This window comes from Leopardus geoffroyi, chromosome D1 (genome assembly GCF_018350155.1).
Source record: "Leopardus geoffroyi isolate Oge1 chromosome D1, O.geoffroyi_Oge1_pat1.0, whole genome shotgun sequence".
NCBI lineage: Eukaryota > Metazoa > Chordata > Mammalia > Carnivora > Felidae > Leopardus > Leopardus geoffroyi.
The window spans coordinates 62,401,200-62,414,907 of NC_059329.1; the positions used below are offsets into that span (position 1 = coordinate 62,401,200).

The 13,708-nt window shown below is 44.3% G+C and overlaps 1 protein-coding gene across 6 annotated transcripts in view; it reads left to right on the forward strand.

The window, feature by feature from the left end:
• Positions 1 to 4,046: 4,046 nt before the first annotated feature.
• The window catches only part of LOC123601256 (tripartite motif-containing protein 34-like), a 59,519-nt gene continuing 49,857 nt past the window's right edge, over positions 4,047 to 13,708 (forward strand). For 3 of the 6 annotated variants that reach the window (XM_045484265.1, XM_045484267.1, XM_045484268.1), the window contains exons 1-4: positions 4,082 to 4,341; positions 10,717 to 11,198; positions 11,801 to 11,896; positions 12,707 to 12,937. In XM_045484265.1, the coding sequence (XP_045340221.1) occupies positions 10,779 to 11,198; positions 11,801 to 11,896; positions 12,707 to 12,937 (747 nt within the window). In that variant the 5' untranslated portion in view covers positions 4,082 to 4,341; positions 10,717 to 10,778. Of the gene's footprint in view, positions 4,342 to 10,708; positions 11,199 to 11,800; positions 11,897 to 12,706; positions 12,938 to 13,708 lie in introns of all 6 variants that reach the window. The other 3 variants (XM_045484270.1, XM_045484271.1, XM_045484269.1) reach the window with 3 other exon arrangements.

Genomic DNA, 13,708 nt, shown 5'->3' on the forward strand with positions numbered 1-13,708 from the left:
TGGCTTGTTCACATTAGGACTTCCAGTGACACAGGAAGACTCCGGAGTGCTGGGACGCACGGGTGCCCTCAGCAGTGGTGTAAGTGGGTCAGTGTTTCTCCTCTCCTGATGAGCCTCACTCTTTCCTGGCAGGAATGAAGAAAGGCCTGTTCTGAGTCTCCAGCGACAGAGAAGGTCAAATGGTGTTGTCATACTTGGTAATATCCCTAGGTCTTGGGCATTTTCATTGACAACTATCCTTTTACCAACACCTAAAATGAGACAAATAGAATTAATGGGCTATTTGGCCAAGCAGTTTCTGCTCTGGTCCCTTCTTTGCCAGGGAGTTTTCAACCCCTCCATCTCCTGGTGACCTTTGGTGAGGGAAGGGATATCAACTCAGATACATCCAGCCTTTCTGAGTATGGACACACACCCTTATTTCCAGCACTCATCCATGGAAACTGGCAGAAATCAGCTTCTGTCTATTTCTGTTAGACCCCTGCATATCAGTCAGTATATTGCAACAATGAGGCTCTGGCTCACTAGGAACATCCTACACTCTCTTGAATTATTGACAGGCAACTCTCCAGGGATATTCAGGTCTTTCATCCTCTGAAATTCCTAGTCCCGAGTTCAAGATGAGAAAGTGGTTATGGGGGGAAAGGGGGGGGGCTTGTTAGCAAACCCCAACAAAGAAATCTCCAGGCTAAGGGCCATGATCTTTTCACAGAGCATCCTGGCCCAAGAAATGGCGCCCTCTGCTGTGAGCTGCTTCTAAAATTTCCATTTTGAAGAAAAGACCAGAGAAGGAACCTGAATTCAAAATACACAATCCAGTGGGTATCAAGTGTGGATTCTCACCATCCATGAATCCATCCTAGGGATTTCTCTTTCCTATCATCTCTGAAAGTATATGTGGTTATAAGGCCATCTTTTATTTCTGGGGCCTTAGGACTATGCTGGGTCATAATTAGGGATGTGGTATCCACCATGGAAAGTTTGGGTGGGCTCAGGAGAATCTCAGGGCATAAGGAACCTTCAATCTGCAAGACTGTTCATGGACTGTTCAGGCCCTACAAGGCTGTTCATGGACAGTATACAGAGCCATCACCAAATGGCGATCAGAAGTTTTTCAACCCTGGGAACCTGAGACCCTCACTGGAATAAACATAGGATCTGCACTCAATTGTGTGAGATTCTAGAGATTTTCCATTTCATCTGAGGATGATGCTGGGCAATCTCTTGATCCTGACTGCCCCCCAGATCTATTTTGTTTTTGTTAATCTCAGCACCTTCAACCTTCCCCCCTCTGCAGTGCCTCTCCCAGGCTGTGCACCACCCAATGCAGGTGACTCATCTAGTCCCCCTCGGGTAGGAAAGAGGAATTGTTTTTCTCCTCAGGGTTGCTTTGTAGCTGAGACCCTACAGGTGAGGTACTATCTCCTAAATGTTTTAAGTTGTTCTTGAGAATATTGGAGACTTAAGAAGCATGGTCATAATTGTCTCCAAGTTATTTGGTTGGGGGGTGGGGGGACACCTCATAGTACATAAATAAGTGTTAATTATCTTTCTACCAGAAATGCTGTTATGTCACGTAGTCATCTTGAACACACTCAGACAATTTTAGAATATTTCTATTTAATGTGGGATATGAGTACCTTTTTTTTAATGTTGATTTATTTTTGAGAGAGAGTTTGAGACAGTGCCAGCAGGGGAGGGGCAGAGAGAGATGGGAACACATAATCTGAAGCAGGTTCCAGGCTCTGAGCTGTCAGTCACCCCTGAATACCTTTCTATTGTGTTGTACGAAAGCTGAAGCAAACATCACATTTTGCAGATGGTATCTGTGGTCCCTCACATATTCTCAGAGACCTTGGCTTTTACTCTTCATTCGGTGAATGTGCCACTTGGCACTGACGAATACAAACGTTCTGAAATGTCTCCTGGAGATGGGCTGGAGCTGTGTCCGTGGAGCTGGGGCCCAGGAGTCTGCGCGTCTGCACTGTGCTGTGCTGGTTGGTATCAGCAGTGTCCTATCTCCTGCCCCTTCCCTTCTGAATCATTCGCTCTCAAAGGACCACAACTGGAGGCAAATGCAACAGCACAGGGTGTTCTGTAAAGCTGGGCCAAGGATTCCAGTTTTAAAAAGCTTTTTTTTTAATGTTTATTTACTTTTGAGAGAGAGGAAGAGAGAGAGAGAGAGACAGAGAGACAGAGGACGAGTCGGGGAGGGGGAAAGAAAGAGGGAGACACAGAATCTGAAGCAGGCTCCAGGATCGGAGCTGTCAGCACAGAGCCTGATGCAGGGCTCGAATTCACAAACTGGGAGATCATGACCTGAGCTGAAGTCAGCCGCTTAACTGACTGAATCACGCGGGCGCCCCGAGGGTTCCAGTTTTAGAGAGCTGTCCCAGCCCCTTCCTGTCTGCAAACCTCCATCTTCCCTCACCCAGGGAAATTTGCTTTTGAAAGAGTATATTAGCATATAAAATATATGAAACTAAATTTCTGTAGAAAGAATTAGGTGATCATTTTACACAAACTAACAAGGCAAAAGGTAGCCCAAACTAATGAAAGTGTGGATGAAAGTAGTTCATTACAGATAATTAAAAATAGTAAAAAAAATACATAATTCTATACTAATAAGCTTTAGAATTCTGTGAAAAAAGTCTATTAAAAAAAAACGGAAAAGCTTTATAAGAAAATAAAAATTACAAGATGTACACAATTATCCTCCATGTGCATTGGGCCTCATGCATGCTGATATTTGAAGAGACCCAGGCTTCTGACTTCCTTCTGTGAGTGCAAGCTCGAAGAGCAGAGAGCCCCGCTGGGCCCTGCCGTGGGACGGTGTGGGTACTGTGGGCACGATGAGAGGGAAGTCAGGGGACCTGGGCAAGCTGACACTTTACTCCCGCACTGGGATCTAGGTGGTGGCTGTCATCCTCCTTCAGATAACTCCCCATCTCTCTCCCTGCCTGTGGAAATGAGTCTTGACGACGTGACGCTTGTCCACATCTTGTGGCCTTTCTTCTGCTTACCTAGAGCTCCAAGTACAGTCCCATGAAACTATTTGGAGATTCCCAAACACACCAAACTTGCTCCTCCTTCCATCCAAGGTGGGGATGGGTTAAATAGGTGATGGAGATTAAGGAGTGCACTTGTTGGGATGAGCACTGGGTGATGTATGGTATTGTTGAGTCACTATATTGTACACCTGAAACTAATATTACACTGTATATTAACTAACTGGAATTAAAATAAAAATTAAAAAATCAAAAAAATAATGAAACAGAAAACAATTTTCTTTTGAAATCAATGTTGTTGGGGTATGTGTTATGGGTATAACATACACCCTTTTAGAGTATGCAATTTGAGGGGCGCCTGGGTGGCTCAGTCGCTTAAGCTTCCGACTTCGGCTCAGGTCATGATCTCACGGCTTGTGAGTTCCAGCCCCGCGTTGGGCTCTGTGCTGACAGCTCAGAGCCTGGAGCCTCTTCGGATTCTGTCTTTCTCTCTCTCTCTGCCCCTCCCCCACTCACACTCTGTCTCTCAAAAGTAAATAAACATTAAAAAAATATATAGAGTATGCAGTTTGATTAGTTTTGACAAAGTTCTACACCTGTGTGACTACTACACAAATAGACTTCAGAGAATTTCTAATACTCCAAAAAGCTCTTCTGGTCCTTTGTAACCAACTCTTCCAGAACCCTCCATCCCTCGTCTGCCCAAGTCCCATCCATTTCCTAGGAGGTGGTGGTGTGCTCTTTGGGGGCAAATGGAACATGGTACCTGAAGGGATAGTTCAAATTGGAAGGCCAAACTGAGGGCCTGTGCACAACCATGAAAGGGGTAGGAGACCCTTGGTTCCTAGCTGGCCCAGGAAGCAGAGAGGGTTAAAACAGACTCTCAGCCTCACACTGTAGACATTTTGGACTGGATGTTTCTTTGCTGTGGGAGCTTTCTAGTGCATTGCAGAGTGGTTAGCAGTGCCTCTGGCCTCTACCCACTAGATGGCAGTAGCATCCCCCAGTTATGACAGCCAAATTTGTCCTCTGAGTTGGTTAAATGTCCCTTAGGGCAAACCCTCCCTCCCCCACTAGAGAACCACTGAGGTAAAACATTTCATACCCAGTGGCCCTACAGGACTGTAGCCCCTTGGGCCCAGAAGCTCCTTCCCCTTCCTTCTTCCTGCCAGCCCTGAGGTTTCACTTTCACTTCCCAGCCGGCTGGTCAGGAGCTGCTACATGCAGGCCCAGCGCCTGTTCCCTGTTCAGTCAGTAAATGCTGACCACGCCCGCCCTGGCTTTGCTTCGCCACTAAAATCAGGAGTCAAGACTTCTCCGCTGGGGCCTCAAGGTGCGTGGGGAGGTTGGGGGGAGGGGCAGAGGGTGGGAGACGCCAGAAGGAAGGTGCTACGCAAAGGTGTGTGAGTTCAGTATGTGGCTCAGACTTGCTCTGAAAGGAAGAAAAGCCAGTCTTCAGGCTTCCTGCTCTGAGCGCAGACAGACGGAAGCCAAGATTCTGGAGACGGACGGCCTGGAGAGAAAGGAGTTCTCAAGAGGCGGAGGGCATTGTTTCTTTCCTGGAGCGGCCCTTCTTTCTCTGGGCTGTGTCCATCCTCACTCGTCCCTTTTCTATTCTATAATTTTAATTGTCTACCTTGCTGAAGAGATTTGGAATCTTCTCCCTTTCTCTCTCTTTCTCCAAGATGAATAGAAAGTGTCTTCTCCTCTGCCCACCACTACCTCCTTGAAGAAAAGCTGGCAAAAGAGGTCCCTGTTTTCCAAACGTATAGAAACCCAAGCTCCTAGAGTGAGTGGGGCAGGAGACAGAATGGAGTTTTGGGGACATGGCTGGGATAATATTGAAGAGGAGGATTCTCTCACTCCCTTACGGAGAACCAGCTGCGGGGTGGTCTGTGGCCTTCCTGAATCTCAGCTGTTGGCGTGCCACCTGCCTCTGTGGCCCCCTTTTATCCCGTGTCCTTTGAAGTTCAGTCTCAGGAGTCTCCTGGCGCTTCCCTGAAGAGCGTACACTTCCTTCCAGTAGTCCACTGACCCCACATCCTTACCTGTCTGAGAGCTCTTTCTTCCTCATTCTTCTCTGAAGACACACCTTTGCATGCTTACCTCAATTCTCACTATTGTTCTTTGCTCAGAGCTAATTAACAGGAGCTGATTATTGCTCAGAAGGAGCCCAGAGATCCAATGGTCTTGCTAAGAAATTTGCTCCATGACTGATGGTGACTGTGTCCCACCTTGAGCTCACCTGTGAGCAATTTGCACACTGATGGATTTGTTACATACCTTCTGACACACCCACTCTGTCCTGTATTCCCACTTTTCAGGAGTCATGGTTATGGTCTTCCTGGGAGCCTATGCTTTGCTCCTGAAATGGGTCCATTTTTGCCCAGACACTGATTGTCTCTCCAGGGTCCAAAACAAGGCTCAATCCATAGGATGAAATGGATTTATTTATTTATTCACTTAAACAGTTAATTCATAGGAACCAACGCTGCTGTTGTAAAAAAAAAAAGTGCAATGAATATGCATTCAACTTGCAGTAAATGTTAAATACATATAAGAACTTACAGTCTGGTTGGGGAGAGATTGTAAACAAACAGATAACTGATATGTACACAAGAAGGTGACTAATATTACTGGGGAACAGTTTTTAAGTGTTGAATGTAGTGACATGGTAAAGGCCTTGCAAATTTAAGTAGTTTTCATGAAGGCTTCATTGTGAGGAGATATTTGAGTAGAATCTTAAGAATGTGAGGGATTTAAAGGGTTTAGCATGGGTTTCTTCCTGGGATTGAAAGGAGGCCAGTGTGGGCTGGGGTGGAGTATGCAGGGGGAAGAGAAGGAGGTGGCTTTGGGAAAGAGTAGGACAGTAGGAGGAGGTGTCTAATATGGCCTTACCTAGAGCATAATGATGACCAGCTGATACTGGACAACATGCATTTGAATAGACAGGACTGGTGTCTGCTTTGAAGGGCACTCTGGTCCATGACATAAGAACAGCCATGGCAGCACACTGAAGAAGGGCAATCAATGATAGTTTCAGGGAGAACGATTTTCCAGAATTCAGGCAGGAGACACAGATGGCTCTTTCCAGGATGGTGGCAGTGGAAATGATTGGAACTAACTTGAAGAAAACACTCTTAGCAACTTTTGTTTTAAATTTTTGTTAATGTTCATTTCATTTTTGAGAGAGAGAAAGAGAGAGAGCGTGAGCAAGGGAAGGGCAGAGAGAGAGAGAGGGAGACACAGAATCCAAAGCAGGTTCCAGGCTCTGAGCTGTCAGAACAGAGCCCCACGCAGGGCTTGAACTCATGAACCGTGATATCATGATCTGAGCTGAAGCCGGACACTTAACCAACTGAGCCACCCAGGCGCCCCACTCTTAGCAACTTCTGATGAACTAATGAGGCCAGAAGCAATTTTATAAAAAGTGGTCCTATGCTACAAAAAGACTTTTTAAAAATATGATTTTTCAAAAACATATTTACCAGAGAGCTAGAGCTCTTGAAGAGAGGGTCATGAATAGTGTGGATTGGTGGCATATTTAGTTCTGGATTCTATGGAGTTCCTGAAGTAGGAACTCTGAATACAGAGGAATGGGGAGAGGGGATTGCATTATATGCAACCTGAGTTGCCCAGGTCTCTCCATGTCAAAAACAGGTCCTGCTTTGCCCACTGGCAGTTTCTGGCCTAGGAAACCAAGGGAAGTGTCTAGGATGCCATCTGGAAACTTTAAGGAACATCTTTCCCTGCATTCCACTTCTTGGAGATATTTTATTTTACTATACAACCTGCAAAGAGGTGCAGAGTTGCATTATCAGAGTCCAGATGTTAGAAGAATCAAGTGTAGGATACGATCATCTGACACTTGTGGCAGTCAGCTGACCTGGGACTTCCATCAGGCAGATACTACTTGTACTCCCTTCTTATCTCCCTGATTGCTGCTGGGCTCTCAGATCACTCTTGGACATTGGAGAGGTCCCTGCCTATGCATGGGGGCTTTTCCTCCTTCTGTGGCCAGTGTGGTGGCAACTGCTTTGATATCAACTTCTTATAACCCCACTGTGAAAAGAAGGTTTATAGCCCCATGGTAGAATGCATGGTCCACACCCCTGTAGACTCTAGGTATTTCTCAGCATTGATTGGATACTGTGAAAGATAGCAGAGAACCCCACTCCTATTAGCCCCATTTTGGCTAATAGCTTCAGTTGCAAGCAGGGGTGGACATTATGTTGTGTAAACCTCTGGTCTTGCCAGTCATTAGAGCCTTGATCTGACCATTGTCACTGGAGCTAGGAGCTAAAAGCATATGGTCTTTGGACAATTTTCAGTATCTGTACCATTGGCTAGATTACATTGGTCAGCCCACAGTTAGCTTTCTGTTTCACTTTATGGATGATTGGAGAAGTGAGTATATTTCTAGATCTAAATTTATCTCCACACAGCTTTCATTATGCCCTTATTCTCTCTTTTTAGAGCAAAGGGAAGATTATAGTTTGTTATAAACCTCGTCATCAAACCTTTCCAAATTATTTTCCGAAGGCTGTTGTAACAAATTATGGCTGGAATAATTTATTCTTTCACAGTTCAGGAGGCCAGAAGTCCAAAATCAAGGTGTTCGCAGAGTTGGTTTCTTCTGTAGGTATTGAGGGAGAACCTCTTCTACGTCTCTCACCTAGCTTCTGGTGGTTTCCAGCAATCCTTGGCATTCTTTGCCTTGTTGCTGCATTGCTCTGGTCTCTGCTGCCATTGTCAAATGGCTGTCTTCCCTGTGTGTGGTATGCCCTCTCTTATTAAAGGACGCTGGTCATTGGATTTAGAACCCACCCTATTTAGTATTACCTCATCTGAATTTGATTACATCTGCAGAGGCTTATTTCCCAAACAAGATTACATTCACACCAGTGACATCAGCGTGGGGGATACAATTCAATCTATGAGAACAAGTATCATGACAAAAATAGCTACTGAGATCTTCCTTTTTCTTTTTCTTTTCTTTTCTTTTCTTTTCTTTTTTCTGTTTTTTTTTTTTTTTTTTGCCTCATAGTTCCTTGTCTAGAATGAGTCCAGGTTCTAAGAATCAGCAACATCCCCATGCCACCACTCTGTGAGATGCCTTCTGACCGACAACCAGCAATAGTTTTGGCTTGGTTTGCCATTCCCACTCATGTGACTTGGCAGGACATAAAGCAGTCAGGTTCACTTAGCTTAGCTGGGGCATACAGGACAGGAGACAACAGCATATCAGCATGGCTGCCTCAGGTGAGCTCTCAATGAGGGTCTGTACAGTGCTGCAGGCGGTACCGTATCCCCTTCATCAGGTCATTTGTAAGATCTGGTGGATATGTTTGAAACTAACATAGCGTAGCTGTGTCTTGGTCCCATAAGCTGATTGCCTTGTAAGAGCCTTGAGCATAGCTTCCAGGCCCCAACCAGCACAAATTTCATTACAAGAGTCACAACCCACTTGTGGAAGCTGAGGTCTGTGCTTACTGAAAATAAGTGAAAAATAAAACAAAACAAAGTGCTCGGAGAAGGTAATGCCAATGTCCTTTTATGAGAAGAAAGGACTTAAGCCTGACGATGACCCTTTGTTCCCATACATTCAACCCAACCCCCCAGTCTTGTCCCTTTTATCTTACCTTTTCTCTCACCCTCATCTGTTCTCTATTTCCTCTAGCAGCCTTTCCTCACTGATCCCTGATCTTTGGAAATAAGCTGTCTCTTTTACATCATTTAGGAAGTCACATTTTTGGTCCCTGCAGGCATATTAATGCCAAAAGCCTAGAAACCCTCTGCACACCAGCCATACAGGCATTTTATTTTATTTTTATTTTTTTATTAAAATTTTTTTTAATGTTTATTCATTTTTGAGAGACAGAAAGAGACAGAACATGAGCTGGGGGAGGGAAAGAGAAAAAGAGAGACACAGAATCTGAAGGAGGCTCCATGCTCTGAGCTGACAGTACAGAGCCCGATGTGGGGCTTGAACCCATGAACTGTGAGATCATGACCTGAGCCGAAGTTGGATGCTTAACTGACTGAGCCACCCAGGCATCCCTATTTTTTTTTTTTTTTTGGTTTACTTGTTTATTTTGAGAGAGGACCATGAGCAGGGGAAGAAGAGAGAGAGGGAGGGAGGGAGGGAGGGAAGGAGGGAGGGAGAAGGAATCCCAAGCAGGCTTCATGCTGTCAGTGCAGAGCCTGATGCAGGGCTCAATCTCATGAACCTTGAGGTCACGAATTGAGCTGAAATCATGAATCAGACATGTAACTGACTGAGCCACTCAGGCCCCAAGCCATATAAGCATTTAAAATTTTTTTTAAGTTTATTTATTTATTTTGAAAGAGACAGTGCAAGCAGGGGAGGGGCAGAGAGGGAGGGAGACAGAGGATCCGAAGTGGGCTCTGTGCTAACAGCAGAGAGCCTGACGTGGGACTCGAACTCACAAACCATGAGATCATGACCTGAGTTGAAGCCAGACGCTTAACCGACAGAGCCACCCAGCTGCCCCATAGGCATTTTAAAAGCTATAGAAGATGTATCTTCCATCAACAAGGTATTCATATAAGTGACTTCTTCTCTCTAAAATATATTTTTCCTCTTTCTCATTCCATATCCCTTCTCACACCTTTTAGGTCAACCTTTGCTTATTTAAGGGGAGATATCTTTGATATTCTTCTATTTGGGAAATTATTAGTTCCCCCAAAACATGCCCCTGTGGGTGGTAGTGTTTATCATACTTTCCAGACCTCTGAAAGAAGATCCTGAGGAATTGTATTCACCCCAAATCAACTTACTGGATGAAATAATCTTCATAAGCTACTTCATTCAATTTACACATTTCGATAAAGAAAGTACTCTGATTTCTCAAGGACTTTGGTATAAAGAATAAATAGGTCATGTGATTTACAAATTGTAACTGGTTCTAAAATTCTTAGTTGTAAAATGTCTTCTCTGTCATAGCCCTCGCAGTTTCTGTAAGTGTCTCTGGGAGTGAATATGAGGGAATGGAGGGGTTCTGAATGGGACAGGTACATTTGGAGGTAAGCACTTATGTTGAAACCATATCTGTGGTCCCAAAGTTTACCCATTGGAGAACAGAGAATCAATGAAACAAAAAGACAAAGTGCTGATAAAAAAAAGAAAGAAAAAGAAAAGTTCTAATCATCTATGGAGAAATGAGGAGGGTCTTTATGTACTGATCAAAGGTTACGTTCCTGTGTTCTAGGCACTAGGGATACGGCAGTGAGTGAACAAAAACAAAGTGTTGGATCTATGTGCAGATGATATTTTTGGAGTAGGATATTTAAGGAAAAGATATTATATATTATATAGTGATAATAAGAAAAAGATGGCAAATGTACAACAGATAATATATTGGTAATTATTCTGTAGATAAAGTAATCATATTAGGTCCTTCTGATGAGATGATATTTAAAGAGGGCGTTGAATGAAGTATTAAGAGGAAGTCATGCAAAAATCAAGGGGAGGTCAGTTCCAGGCTGAAAGGAGAACAAATGCAGAAGCCTGAAGTGTTAGCAGCTTACCCAGGCTACTGAATTTCATTTCTGTTTTATTTTTCCCCTCTTCTTTTTTGTCCTTTAATATTTTAGTCTTGGCCGATCCCTAATATCTGCACAATTAGAATCTTTGCTATTCATGCCATTCTTACCTCATCCCCTTTCGATCTGCTCAGCCATCCAGGAGTCTTTTAAGCAAGAAGAGCCTCGGGAGTAAGGACAGGAAGAAGCCAGGGGACACGTACTATGGCTTTAAAAATCCTGAACATACAAGACGAGGTGTTCTGTCCCATCTGCCTGGAGCTTTTGACAGAATCCCTGAGCCTAGACTGTGGCCACAGCTTCTGTCAAGCTTGCATCACTGCAAACACCAAGGAGGCAGAGATCAGACTAGAAGGGGAAAACAGCTGTCCTGTATGTGGTGTCAGATACTCCCTTGAAAACCTATGGCCTAATCAGCATCTGGCTAACATAGTGGAGAAAATCAGAAAGGTCCAGTTGAACCCAGAGGAGGAGCTGAAGAGAGACCTCTGTGTGCGCCATGAAGAGAAACTCCTGCTCTTCTGTAAGGAAGATAGGAAGATCATTTGTTGGCTTTGCGAGCGGTCTCAGGAGCACCGTGGTCACCACACATTCCTCGTGGAGGAAGTAGTCAAGGAATGTCAGGTAGGCCCCAGGACGGAGGCAGAGAGGTAGAAGATGGTACTTGGGAAATGTCACCCTTCGGTCCTTCTTTACTCACCTTGGCACCCCGTAATCTCTTTCCACGTGTATCTCTTACACTGTGCTCAGCTTCCAATGCTTGAAGGACATTTCTGTGTATTCCTTACACTTACGTAAAGAATAAGCCTAGACTCTAGAGCCTAGACCCTTGGCCATGAGTGGGAGGTTTTCCTTTTTGCCCTTTTGTTATATGGATGGGGAATTCCTTTCGCAAGCTTGGCTCTCATTTCCCCCCTCAGCAGGATGGTTGCTATTTAACACCGTGGATTGGATGTAGAAAGAGTGCCAGTAAGTGTAGGATTTTTCCTGCCGCAGCACAGTCGATCTCTTATGAAAAGAGAGTATCAGGCTACTTGTGGTGAGGAATGGTGACTTCTGTCGCCCAGGAACAAAGGATGTATTCTCCTTAGCTTTTCTCCCATATCCTCCATTCTAATCACAATTTCTGTAACCTGGTCTCTTCTGAGATCAGCCTGATTTCTTCCCCATTTATTCTTTGCTGAGAAAACTCATAGGTTGACTTTGATGTGACTTTTTCCTCATAGGAGAAGCTCCAGGCTGCTCTGGAGAGGTTGAAGACAGAGCAGCAGAAAGTTGAGAAGCTGGAAGCTGACATCAGAGAAGAGAGAACTTCCTGGAAGGTATGAGGAGACTCTTTCTGAGAGGTTTTGGACAAAAGAATCTTGGCAGGACCTTCAGTTCAAATCACAAGGAAGACCCTTCCTCTTTGTTCCCTGGCACAGAATGCATCCAGAAGCCATTTAATTAGTTCTCCTTTTTGTCCTGTCTCTGTTGCAGTTGAGGGCTGGAGAGTGGATATGTTACAAGTACACACAGGTATTTGGAATTGAGCACAAAGACAGACTCTTTGGCAAGGAAGGGTGGAAAATTCTGTCTTCAATTCCTCTTTTCCAATGAGGCTCCAACACTTCCAGTGGAAGACACTAGGCAAAGGACCAAGATTTTCCCCCAGGTTCAAACTTGGGAACATGGTAATGCAGGGAGGCATGAGTGTTCAGTACAGCTGTCTACAACAAAAACCTCATTTAGTGTTTTTGTTTTTGTTTTTTAAGTAGGCTGCATGCTCGGCACGAAGCCCGATTTGGGTCTTGAACTCACAGCCCTGAGATCAAGATCTGAACTTAGATCAAGAGTTGGACACTTTAACCCAGTGAGCCGCCCGGGCTCTCCTAAATGTAAAAACTCACTTGGGTTTTGCATTTCATCCCAGGGTTGGCCTAGATAAGACAGTCTGAGGCCTGTTTTGGTATGTACTGAAAGGCAGATAGCAGGAAAAATACCCAGCTTTCTCAAAATTTGCCCCTGTGCCCTTATTCTCCTATCGGTTAGAACTCAATGAAAACTATTTCTTTTACTGGCTTCTAATCCCTTCCATGGTAGGCTTTCAGGCTAATAGACTCTTTACCTCTCTTGTGTGTCCAACCTTGCAGTACCAGATACAGACTGAGAGACAAAGGATAAGAACAGAATTTAATCAGCTTAGAAGCATCCTGGACAGTGAAGAGCAGAGAGAACTGCAAAAATTGGAAGAAGAGGAGAAGAGAATACTGGATAACTTGGCTGAGGCTGAGGATGATCTGGCTCAGCAGAACCAACTGGTGAAAGAACTTATCTCAGATCTGGAGCATCGCAGTGAATGGCCAACAGTGGACCTGCTGCAGGTAAGAAGAATCCCTCAGTCTGGAATTCTTCAAACATAGTCTAAGTTACCTTCTTTTCTGTGTCCTTGGGCTCTAATCCTGGTGTTGACACTAAAAGGTTCCTTTGGTCTTCTGGAGCCCTTCTCCATTGGAGATATATATCATGGGCAGTTGAATATAAGCATTCCAGGGGAGTGTCCTGCTTTATTATTTTATGAAGTAAGGGAATACATTTGACCTTGGAGAGAAGATCTATGGTATCCAGTGATATTCTCTAGGCTCCTATTATCTTTGATCTAGTGTTGGACATTTGTCTAGTTCTTTTCATTCATCTTAGCCACAGGCAAATACATGTATTTTCAGCTTTAAGAAATATATCCTTTTTTTAATTAAAAAGTGTGTATTTATTATCACAAACTTCTCTTGTTAGATTTTTTTTTAACACAAAGAGATAGAATACTGAGCCTTTTCTTGTGAGGATCGGCACACATATGCATAGAAAGTGTTATACTTGAGTCGTGTGAATCTCTGTGCAAGTGTGAATGTGTCTGTGCCAGGAAAGGTTGCTGGTGTCAGGAAAGCATGCTGGTGCAAATCTTTATTATTTTTTTAATTAAAAAAATTTTTTTAATGTTTATTTTTGAGAGAGAGAAAGAGACAGTGTGAGCAGGAGAGGCGCAGAGGGAGAGGGAGACACAGACTCTGAGGCAGGCTCCAGGTTCTGAGCTGTCAGCCAGAGTCCATCACACGGCTGAACTTAAGAGCGGTGAGATCATGACCTGAGCTGAAGTG